Source organism: Dipodomys merriami, unplaced genomic scaffold, assembly GCF_024711535.1.
Source record: "Dipodomys merriami isolate MVZ:Mamm:240054 unplaced genomic scaffold, mDipMer1.0.p SCAF_6, whole genome shotgun sequence".
Lineage (NCBI taxonomy): Eukaryota > Metazoa > Chordata > Mammalia > Rodentia > Heteromyidae > Dipodomys > Dipodomys merriami.
The window spans coordinates 23,350,695-23,363,050 of record NW_027206179.1 but is presented as its reverse complement, the minus strand read 5'-3'; the positions used below and the strand labels follow the sequence as shown (position 1 = coordinate 23,363,050).

The following is a 12,356-nucleotide window of genomic DNA, read 5'->3' as shown; positions in this document are numbered from 1 at the left end:
TGGGCGCCAGCCACGACCGAGGCCTGATTCGAGAGAGCGGACGGCGGGCGGTCGTAACTACAGCCCGGGCGCCGCGCGGGCTGGTGGGCCCCGCACCTTCCTCCTCCGCGTCGCCGGTGCCCTCGGACATGGTGGCCCCCGGCTCCGTGACCAGCCGGCTGGGCGCAGTGTTCCCCTTCCTGCTGGTCCTGGTGGACCTGCAGTACGAAGGTGAGAGTCCGCCCTGCCCCGCCGCCGCCGGGCGGAGCGGACTTCCGACCCGGGACCCCGCGCTCCCTCCCCGCCGCGCCTGGGCGCGAGGCTCGGGGGAGGAGGGCGCCCGCGGCCTGGGCCTCCGTCCGTCCGTCCGTCAGTCCGTCCGTCCGGCTGGGCGGCGGCCGGCGCTCGGTTCCGGGTTCGTCCGGGGAGGAGACGTGGGGACTGGCGGGCCGCGGGGCCGGGACCGCGGGTTCCGAGGGAGGAGTCGGGCCGCGGGGGGTCCGGGGCGGAGGCCCCGGGATGCGGGGGACTGACCCGGGGACGGCCGTCGGGTGCTGGCCTCGTTCGGGTCCGCGGTGCCGGGAGGAAGCGAGAACGGTGGCCGGCAAGGGCGGCCCCCTCTCCCCGCTGCTTCCTTTTCGGGGTTCCGAGTGTGCCGGGCAGGGGCCCGCGGGGGGTCGCCCCGGTGGCCTCTCCCCGCACCCCGCCGCGCGCGGGTCACCTGGCGCGGGGCGGGCGCCCGCAGCCCCGCAGGCCGGCGCGGAAAGTTTTCCAGGGCTCCCAGCGTGGGGCCTGGCAGTCAGCTAATGGCTGGTTCTACTTTTCCCAAGTTGTCTGGGGCGGCGTGCGGGGCGGGTGGGATCCTCTTCAATTCCACTTGTGTCCCACAGTCTGGCGTGTCGGCCGGGAGGAGTCACCACGAACGCCCCCCGTGCCAGTTCGAACGCATGCTGCCAGCCTGCTCGCTGTGGGAAATACCGATGACAGGGCGCTGGTCCTGTCACACGCACTGATGCTATTGTCACGACCACGGGACGGTCGGCCAAGGGTTCGAGTGAAATACTTGAGTAGTCCATCCAGAGGGGGTGAGACAGTTGGGAATTGTTTTTAACTAGTGAAAAACCCTCTTAAAACTGTTCAACACTTTTTGTTTGTTTGTTTGTTGGGTTGGCTTCCTGGTTACCCTATTTTCTTAGGGAACTCCCAGTCAGAATGTGTAATATGACTCTAGGGAGACAAAGAATTTGACACTGAGACTGCCCCAGAAAATCGACAGAGGTGGATTTTGAAGGAATTTGACGCGTAGTTTTGTCTTAACACCTTCTAATTTGCAATTCACCCTTCCACATTAGGTCCAGTTATCATTAATGCTTTACTTTGGGCACATAAGAGAAAATTGCACATGCCCTGTTTAATGCCAACTTTTAGTTTTTTTTTTAAAGTTATATAGGTGCACACTTTTTGTACAATTCTCTTTTTTTGAGACCATCACTTTAGAATTTCTATTCTTTATATGATTATGTAAAATCAACACTTCATTTTTTTACTTAGAGAGCTTTCTGTCTGGATGCGATGGTGACAATTCTTAGTGTAATACCCGAGTGTAATCTTCAGGAGCATTGCCTGCTTGGTACATACAGGTGGTTGACAGAAGAAAGGAAAAGATCCTTTGTGTAAGCCACCTCTTACTCATGTATCTATGGAGTGTCATTTCTGCTGCACACACGAGGCTCTGAGCGCTTAATTAAAGTTCATCTTGGGTGGAGACAGATGTCAAATTGTTGACAACCTCATGTAGGTGCAAGCATTTCTCACTGGTGGCAGCTGAGAAAAATCACCATTGCTAGCCACCAGAAGTAATCAACAGGGAGGAGATTTTTCAGACAGGACAGGTTTAATACAAACTTAAATGTACATCAGAATCAAAACAAAAGCTTTTGAGTGGGTCCAAGTCCATAATCCTGATTTCTCAGGAGGCTGAGATCTGAGGATTACAGGGTTTAGTTCAGGTATGAAAAGTTCATGAGACTCTTAACTCCAGTTGGAACTGTGGCTGAAGTGGTAGTATAGAGTGCCAACCTTGAATGAAAAATCTAAGGGATAGTGCCCTGGCCTTGATTTCAAGCCTGCAATACTAACACACACACATACATACACGCACACGCATGCACGCACACACACACACACACATACACACATACACACGCACGTACAGCCAAAACAAGAAACAAAACAAACATAAAGGCTTTTGACAGGAGTTTTGTATATCACGTTTCTGATTTTAATTAAGTGTGAATAGTAACTAAAATTTTGTATTTCTAAAACCATACTTTGAAAACCATGGGGCAATAAGTTGATGGAACAGTTAGATATCAGTCTATGTATTAGACCCTTGGTTCTTGATGGCAATATAAAGATACATACCAACTCAGTCTTTAGTTAGCAAACCATTAGCTTCTGTTTTCCCAAATAAATTCTCTGTATCTTTCATTAGCCTCATAGTTTTGGGAGACCTCTAGGTCAGATTGTATGCCCAATGCTAGGCCTGAGGTTTGGAGTGAAAATAAAGGAAAATGAGAACAGTGAAGGTGAAACTGAGGTTTAATGTTATGATCGATGAGCTTAGATGGTCTAGTTTTTTTTTTCTGATATAAAGTTAATTGTTTTGTTTCATAGACTTCCCTGTTGTAAAGAAAGAAACCTGCTTCATGAATTGAAAGATTGATTCTTAGCATCCCCTTTCTCAAAGGCCTTTGAAGAGTCCAAAGCACTAGAGTAGAAATAGTTTTGGTGGCAGTATCTAATCTACTTTACTATTCTAATGTGTTTAATCTACTTTGCTATTCTCACATTACTGAGAAGAAAGTCATTTCAGTTCTTTGCTAATGATTTGTTCTATTTAGTGACTTGGGTAGGAACATTGAACACCAAACCCTTTTTTCTTTTTACTGTTTTTCTTTTATCTTTTTCTTTCTTACTGTGTTATTTGGACCTATTTTTCCTTATTTCACTGACTTAAACGTATTAAACCATATATTTTGGTCATTGAGAAAAGTAGCTGAAAATTTATATGAGGGAGGGGGGTTCCAGTTGTGGGCCTGAACTCTGGGCCTGGGCGCTGTCCCTCAGCTCTTCAGCTCAAGGCTAGCACTCTACCACTTGAGCCACAGTGCTACTTCCAGCTTTTTTTTTTTTCTGATTATGTGGTGCTGAGGAATCGAACCCAGGGCTTCATGCATGCAAGGCAAGCACTCTACCACTGAGCCACCTTCCCAGCCCCTGAAAATTTATATGAATAAAAGATCACGATACATTGTATTTGAAGTTAAACTACTAAAAGCATGTTTTGTCAATAGGATTTCCTTGTCATTAAATATGAACAGTAAAGCAAGTAACGAAAATGGATGATTGAGCAACTTATATAAATTAACCATAACAGATGGTCGGATAACTTCTAGAAGTATTTAAACTTTTTTAATAAAGGCTGGGAAGGTGGCTCAGTGGTAGAAAGCTTGTCTCGCATGCCTGAGGCCCTGGGTTCCATTCCTCAACACCACATAAGCAGAAAAAGCCAGAAGTGGCGCTGTGGCTCAAGTGGTATGTGGCTCAAGTGGTAGAGCACTATCCTTGAGCTAAGGGACAGCATCCAGGCCCAGAGTTCAAGCCCCATGACCAGCAAAAAACAAAAAAACAAAAACAAAAAAACTTCTTTAGTAAGATAGGTTAGTTTGTCTGATTAGTTAACATTTGCTGAAAGAGGGCTTGGAAATGGAGTGGTTTTCATTCTGTGGGAGAGGCACATTGTTAGACGAGCTGCCTTGCAGTATTAGGGTTTATTTTCCCATGTAAATTTACTTGTGATTGAGTTTATTTTCGTGGTGTTCTTTTTTTAAAAATTTCTTTATTGAGGTTAAGTGATTACATAAACTTCACAATATTGTGGGATAGTGATACTTAGCTAAAGTCACAAACACATTTTAACCTTCACAAGATGAATTGGCCTTATCATTTTCTGTAAAGCTTTTGAACTCTACAAATGTTGACAAAAGAACTGTTTCTTTCCTTTTGCTTAGTGTAAGCTGTTTCCTCTTTTTCTCTCCTTCCCTCCCTCCCATTGCTGCCCTTGAGTTGCTTAGTTCACTTTCATCAATGTCCAGTGCAGCTGATAGACCTCTCTGTATTTTTTTCACCTGTTTCCCTTTGAGTCTGTGCCCTCCTCCTAGCTTCCCTCATATGTACACATGTATATACATGATGTTCTTTTAATTGATCAGCAATTTACCTTTGTTCACACAGAAATATGGGAACCTAGTCACCTGTTCTTTAGAACTCAAACATTGCAATCATAACTTTATTTTTCTTTCCATGGCTTTAGAAACCTGTTTGCTCTTTCCCTTCCCTTCCCTTTATTTTTTTCTTCTTCCTTTCCTTTCCTTTCCTTTCCTTTCCTTTCCTTTCCTTTCTTTCCTTTCCTTTCCTTTCCTTTCTTTCCTTTCCTTTCCTTTCTGTCATTAGAAGTTCTAGAATATAAAGATTAATCAATCAACAAAGGCTTATGATGTATGATACTTTAGTGAAGTATGCACAATATAAAATTGATGGTTTATCTTAAGAGTTTACAGACAAGGGAAAATAAGGCAAGTATTTGTAAAGTATCCATGTCCTTTTTACTTCCTTTCTTCATTTACATTTATTGGTCCATCACTGTAGTTCACTGTGGTGTTTGTTGTTGCAGCTGCTCTTTAATTTGTCTACTTTGATTTTATTCACTTGACAAAATGGAACCCATTAAGTATGGGTGTGGCCAACTTGTTTGTTGTACCTTAGATTAAAAAAAAACTAACTTTGTAGTTAGTCTCATTTTAAGCATATAGTCTAAATATCAAATGTACACTAAATATTGCTAATATTCCTACAATTCCCTAGTATATCTGATCTTGAAACATAGTTCTCTATTAAACTCCCAATTTAGACCTCCCTTTCTTCTCTTCCCTCACCTTATTCTTTTAGACTTGTCCTCAGATCTCAGCCTCCTGAGTAGCTAGGATTACTGGCTTGAGCAACTAGCTCCTGACTTTTTTTGTTTTGTTTTTTTAAAGGTTGGGTTTTACTTTGTAGCTAAGGTTGACCTTGAACTTGCTGTGTAGCCCAGGTTGGCTTTGAACTCATGGTCTTCTTGCCTTATCCTTCCTAGTGTTGGATGACAGACATGCACCAAAGGCTTTCTTGTTATATCCTAATGTGGCAAAAGGGACAAATGCTGTGATTTCACATGGTAGAAGGGCAGAAGGAACCAGCTTATTTCCTCCAGCCCTTTAAAGAGACTTAAGTGCATTCACAACTTAATCTCTTGCCAAAATGTCTTAATACTGCCACTAAGGGTTAGATTTCAACACATCAATTTTGGGGATTTTCAGACACCGCAGGTTATTTATCTCTTTGTCAAAACTTCCTTCCTCTCTACTACATCACTGCCATTAACACTCCAAATACTCTAGCATTTCCTTCTTAAACTATTCTGTGGTGTAATTTGTACCTCTCACTACTGCATTGTAATTTTGGTTCATTTGATAACAGAAGTTTAAACAGTGGGTAGTAGTTTTTAGTCTTTTTCTGTTATTTTCATTGAATACTGCTACTAGTAACAGTAAAACCCTATATATCTGATTGTTACTTACTTCAACCTCTTTTTAATCTTAATTTCCCTTTCAGCAGATTCCCAATGTATCAATTGCTTTCACTTCTAAATGCAAAACCCATTTTGGACTAAGGATCTTTACTTTGGCTCTTGCTGCTGTCTTGAAAGTTGCTCTCTCTGAGCCCCAAATAAACAGTCATGTTTCACAAAGCCTTCTTGACATGCTATGTAAAATGTGGCATCTCTAGTTAATAGAATCTGAATTATCTGATTTATTTACCTGTATTGTAAAACACATGTACAGGAATTTCCCTCCCCTCCCCACCCCAAAGCTAGCCTCCAACATGATTCTCTAATCTTTGCCTCCCTGTGTCTAAGTTAAGGGCCTGAGTCACTGTTCTGGGCCTCATGTCTTGTACATATGTTAGTACTTAGCTAAATTTTAAAAATAACTACTACCCAACTACCTTTAAGTTTGAGAAAGTCTGAAAACGAGTGTACTTTCTGTAATAAATCAGTCTTTCAATTCCTTCTTAAATCCCATACTGCTAATGGTTTCTTTTCAAACTTGGAATAAAAATCTAAAGTTCTTAGTGTGGTCTGTAGTGTCCAGTGCAGTCAGTATCTTAAGTCTTTTATCCTTCTCCTTGTTTACTGAGCTAGAATTATTCTTTAGTTCCTTGAAGTTGAGCTTAGTCCTGCTTGGTTCTTTGTACTGTTTTTGTGCCTCTGCGTGGTTGTGGTTTTCTGTTTGTTTTTGTGGGGCTTGAACTCTGGGCCTGGGTGCTGTCCCTGAGGTCTTCAGCTCAAGGCTAGTGTTATACCACTTTGAGCCACAGTGCCACTCCTGTTTTTCTGGTGGTTAGTTGGAGATAAGAGACTCATGGACTTTCCTGCCTGCGCTGGCTTTGTACCACGACCCTCATATCTCAGCCTCTTTAGTAGCTAGGGTTACAGGTGTGAGCCACTGGCACCTGGTGATGGTTGTGGTTTTTGCATGCTGAGTATTTCTTATCATGCAAGACTTGTTATAGTATTTTAATTTCAAACATTATCTTCTCAATCGGCTATCTGGAATAAGTATTCCTTTCCTCAAGCATTCTGTCACTTTAGTATTATAGTACTTGAGAAATTGTTTATATCTTATTTATATCTTATTTTCTACTGTGCCCCCACTGCTACACCTGTGAATGCATGGATACCTCTGCTGGTTTTTTTTTTTTTTGCCGGGGGGTGGGGGTCGGGGGGAGGTGGGGTCATGGGGCTTGAACTCTGGGCCTAGGTGCTATCCCTAAGCTCTTTTGCTCAAAGATAGTGCTCTAACACTTTGAGCCACAATTTTCTGGGGATTAATTGGGAGTTAAGAGTCCTGCTCTTGCTGGCTTTGAACTGTGACCCTCAGCTCTCAGCCTCCTGAATAGCTAGGATTATAGGTGTGAGCCTCCAGTGCCTGGCTCATTGTGTGTGTGTGTGTGTGTGTGTGTGTGTGTGTGTGTGTGTGTGTGTGTGTGTGTGTGTGTGTGTGTGTGTGTGTGTGTGTGTGTGTGTGTGTGTGTGTGTGTGTGTGTGAATGGGTCAGTACTGGGGCTTGAACTCTGAGCTGGGCACTGTCACTGAACTCAATGCTAGTGCTTTGCCACTTAAGCCTTTACTTAAGCTTTACCTCCTGCTTTTGGTGATTAATTGGAGATAAGCGTCTTAAGAACTTTCCAGCCTGGACTTGATTTGAACTGTGATCCCCAGATCTCAGCTTCCTAAGTAGCTAGGATTAGAGGTGTGAGCCACTAGCACTAGGCTTTCCACTCCTTTTTGTTTTTTTTTAAGTGGCTACTTTTTTCATCTTTATTTTAAATATATACTTAGTAACATTTGTTAAATGAAACAGTTTCTGTAATTTTTATTATATAAAGCAGGCTATCTTTTTTGTTATAGTAAGGAAGTAGAAGGAACTATAGGGTGACCTCCCTACCCGAATATAAGCAGTTTCTGAATCTGTTTGCATTGAGAATTTCCACAGAGCACCAGCATATATTCTCATAATCATATTGTACTATATTTTATTTTTATCTATAAAGGTAGTGACTATTCAAAGGGAATTACAAAAATAAATATAAGGTCTATTGTAATTGGATTCCTACAGCGGGAGAGACTCCCCTCATTATTTTAAATGGGACGAATAGCAATGAGTTACCAGCCTACTGAAATATTGAGAACCCTCAACTACTTCCTAATGCTAGCAACCCTTGTTTTTCCTTTTTGGCGGTTCCGGGGTTTGAACTTCAGACCTGTGCTTACCAGACAAGTGCTCTATCACTAGAACCATGCCTCCAGCCTTCTAACAGACTGTTAAATGATTCAGAGGTTTTCAAATTATACCTCAAACAAATAAGGGCCCTGAAGAATGCTAAATTTTGAGGTTGCCAAAGTTAATGTTTCCTCTTTCCTGTCTTGAGGAGAGAGTAGGGCTTTCTTCCACCCTTTTATGTTATTTTGGTAGGTTATAAATTAAATTGACATAAAAGGGAGCATCAAGAGAAAAAAAATTCTGTGACCATATGTCCCACTGGAGTTTTCTATGTAAGACTAGAAAAGAGCCACATGACTGACAACTGAGTTTGGTAGCTTGGAAGAAGCAATTTTATAGAAAGTAGTGAAAAACAAAAGTCAATAATTGGAGCAGACCGTAAACCAGTTTCTAATGTTAGAAAACAGTGAGTCAAAAAGAGTTCTTCCTAGGTGTTGGGCTAGAAACATCTTTTGCAGCTTGAGTGTGTCTAGTGCTGTCTTAATGGCTTAGAGACAGAATGCACAAGGTTATCTCCATACATGAGCTGTGTGGTGATCTTTCTGACATTCATGTCAGATCACATCCAACTTCAGCTTGCAGAATATTGTTTGGGAAGAGAGCAGTTTTTATTATTAGAGATTTTAAGACAGAAAGATACAAGTAATTTGATGACTAGTTTGGATTGTCATTAACCAGATATTACAGAAAACTTGAAGAATTCAGTCTACTCTAAGTTATAGGTAGCATAGCAAAATCTCAACAATATTGGAATTTATTAATCAATGGGTATACTATAGTTTTCTCCTGAAACAATTCCCCTCTACTTATTTATTGGAGTGCAACAAGTACTTACTGTAGTAAGACACTACAGATTAGGAATACAGAAAGCTAGTAAAACTACTTTGTGAGTAGGATAAGTAGCGAGATAAATTTTAGTTAGCTTTTTCCTGTATTAGGTAAAATAATGAATTCAGTTGATTTTAGTGTCTGAAATGGCAGTGAGTACTCAGTTGCTCTGGTTATCTTCCTGGATGCCTAATCTTTCACCATGTGACTGTCACATCTAGTGATAAAAACCATGTGTAATCTTGTTTCTCTTGTTTTTATTTCTACTGCCATAGCTCCGCAGAATCATTTATCCTCTTGTTTTTCTTTTTCTTCTCTAGCTGTTTATTAGAATCACCCATATCATCTACTCCTTAATGATTAAATCATAATGGCAAAGAGAGCAAGCTAAAATATTGGACTTCTATTTCTCTGAAAGCCTTATCAGTGTGACGGCATATATGCACTTAAATGCAATTGAGAAAGCACTGATTTAAATCAGCAAACATCTTATTGTTTTCAATACTTCCAGGCCATCTTCCCAAACTGAGGTTTCTCTGTTCTTCGTGGTTTCATTAAATGATGGCATTTTTCATTTAACTTTTTTTATTACTGTAAATTAATTGTACAAAGGGTTTTTGTTGTGATATTGACAATATGTATATAATGTACTTTGATCAAATTTACATCATCTATGTTATTCTTTCTTAATCCCTTTTTAGCATTTTTCTGGTAGTTTCCATGTATATAATGTTCTATAATCTTCACACCTTTCATCACTCTCTTCTTTCTTCCTTACCCAACATGCTGTTTACACCACCCCAAAAAGTCTTCCCTTTGCAATATAATACCAGATGATGATGCCTAAAGTTTAAATGCTTTCTTTGAGACCTAGAAATTCACTACATTATTTTGAATTACTTAGGCTATATACATGTTAATAATTTTTTTCCTCTCGTTAATCTGTTTTATTATTACAGAGAGGCCCAGTTAAGAGCTATGAAGGGTAAACAAAATTATTTCTTTTCCCCTAGCCACTATTGAACACTTGAACTATGGTGACCATGACTAAGTTTTAAATTTTATTTAGCTATGTTAAGCACCTTCGCTTGCCTTCAGTTGACAAATGCATATAATGTACTTAGCATCCTGTTTTATATTTTCCATCGTAGCACTCCAGTGTGTTTTTCTCCAACATGGTACTGAATGTATCACAAAGTTGAAGGAATTTTAGAACTCACTCTAATACCTATTGTCTGAATTCTACTGTTTAAATGTTCTATAATTACACTTCTTTTTTTTTTTTTTTTGCCAGTCGCAGGACTTGAACTCGGCCTGGACGCTGTCCCTCAGCTCTTCAGCTCAAGTCTAGCACTCTTCTCCTTGAGCCATAGCACCACTTGCGGTTTATGTGGTGCTCAAGAATTGAACCCAGGGCCTCATGCATGGGAGGCAAACACTCTACCACTGAGCCACCTTCCCAGCCCTATAATTATACTTTTTATCAAGCACATTCACTGGGACATTTCTCTGTTAATTTTTTTTAATTAGCTTGTATTATATGGGGGAGGTTTCATTGCTACATCTCTCATATTAAGCCTTCTTTTGAAAATAAAAGTATTTCAGGGCTGGGAAGGTGTCTCAGTGATAGAGTGCTTGCCTTGCATGTGTGAGGCCCTGGGTTCAGTTCCTCAGCACCACAGAAACAGAAAAGGCCAGAAGTGGCCCTATGGCTCAAGTGGTAGAGCGCTAGCCTTGAGCTGAAGAGTTGAGGGACAGCACCCAGGCCCAGAGTTCAGGTCCCACAACTGACAAAAATAAATAAATAAAAGTATTTGAAAACAATATCAATATACATGCCCCCACATACTTGAGCATCTACCTCACCAAGTTTTTTCTGTTAAGTTAACATGCAACGAAACATTAATTTTTTAAGTATGTACTTGCTGAACTTTTATAACTGTGCATATATTTGTGTAATCTTTTATCAAGGTTAGACACTAGTGCCTGCTCATTAAGTACTTACCTACAGTAGCAGGTTTTCTTTTTTTTTGACCTTTTTTTTCTTTTGACCAGTCCTGGGGCTTGAACTCAGGGCCTGGGTTCTGTCCCTGAGCCTCTCTGTGCTTAAAACTAGCGCTCTACCACTTGAACCACAGCACCACTTCCAGGTTTTTCTATTTAGTGGTACTGAGGATTTGAATCCAGGCCTTCATGCATGCTAGGCAAGCACTCTTACCACTAAGCCACATTCCTGACCCAAGCATGCTTTCCTAATAAAGCAGTTCTAATCTCACTGTTAGACAGTTTTCCTTTTGTTTTGTAGACTGGTAGTATTTCATTGGGTAGATTGAATGTGGGTCTGTTTGGGGGTTGCCTATACTCTAAAATGAAATGCTGTTTGTGATTTATTGTCACTTTCTCTATTTTTTTTCTAGCTTCTGTGACTTTTCTCATCTTAGTAGATGACTAAGCCAGATAACTTTTTATTTTTTAGAACTAAATCTTGGTTTATCAAAAATTAACAGATTTTTAAAAATGTGTTTTTAGGTGCTGAATGTGGAGTAAATGCAGATGTTGAGAAACATCTTGAATTGGGCAAGAAGTTACTTGCAGCTGGACAACTAGCTGATGCTTTATCTCAGTTTCATGCTGCAGTAGGTTTGTATCATAAACTAACCCATTCTGTGGCTGTTTTAGTAAATACTAATCAGTAGTCTTTTTTTTATGGAGAACTTTTAAGTAAGTACTTGTTCATGTTAAACAAACATTAAAATACTTAATAATCTAATAATAAATGTAATACTTGAATGTATAGATATCTAGCATAAGAGGTAATTGAGGCTTACTACTGTTAAATATCAAGAATAACTCAATTTCTATAGAAAACTTTTCTCAATCTTTTATATAGTGTTCTGCCTTTGTAATCAGATTTTTCTGGATCTAGTGTTTGTCAAATTCCAGCTGCCCCTTATAATTTGGGTTGCTTCTTTTTACTTCTTATGCCTTGTAGCATCAACTTTTATTACTGTTTCTGGTCTGTCATGGTGCAGGTAATATGGCTGAATAGAGACTGAAGGCCTAGAGAGTTTTTTTGAGTCACAACATAATCTTTTATTCCAGAACCTTTTGATATTGACTTCCCTCAGAGACTTTTTTAAAAAATCTGTTTGTTTCTCCTTGATTTGAGATAGTTAAGAGTGATGAGTTAGCTGAGTACTGGTGACTCATGCCTGTAATATTAGCTACTCAGGAGGTTGAGATCTGAGGCTCTTGGTTTGAAGCCAGCCCAGGCAGGAAAGTCTGTGAGACTGTTATCTCCAATAAACTACTCAGAAAAAGCCAGAAGTGGAGAAGTGGCTCAAATGGTAAAGTGCTAGCTCAGGGACAGTGCCCATGCTCTGAGTTCAAGTCCCAAATTAGGAATTAAAAAAAAAAAAAAGAAAAAGAGTGACTGGTTATATACCTGATCGGCAAGGGGTTATTGCTTTTTAATAATATGTAATGATTTTCCTAGAATAATTACCATCCTATTATTACAGTAATTTGTTTTTATAAAAACAAAAAGGGAGATTTGAGTTTGCTGTTCTCTTTCTCTCTATTTTATGGTGATATTGGGATTTGAAT

General features: G+C 40.5%; 1 protein-coding gene across 1 annotated transcript in view; it reads left to right on the top strand.

Moving 5' to 3' along the window:
• The window catches only part of Dnajc3 (DnaJ heat shock protein family (Hsp40) member C3), a 36,435-nt gene continuing 24,079 nt past the window's right edge, over positions 1 to 12,356 (top strand). Inside the window, exons 1-2 of the mRNA XM_070002729.1 lie at positions 1 to 210; positions 11,280 to 11,390. Of these exons, the coding sequence (XP_069858830.1) occupies positions 129 to 210; positions 11,280 to 11,390 (193 nt within the window). The 5' untranslated portion in view covers positions 1 to 128. The remainder of the gene's footprint in view (positions 211 to 11,279; positions 11,391 to 12,356) is intronic.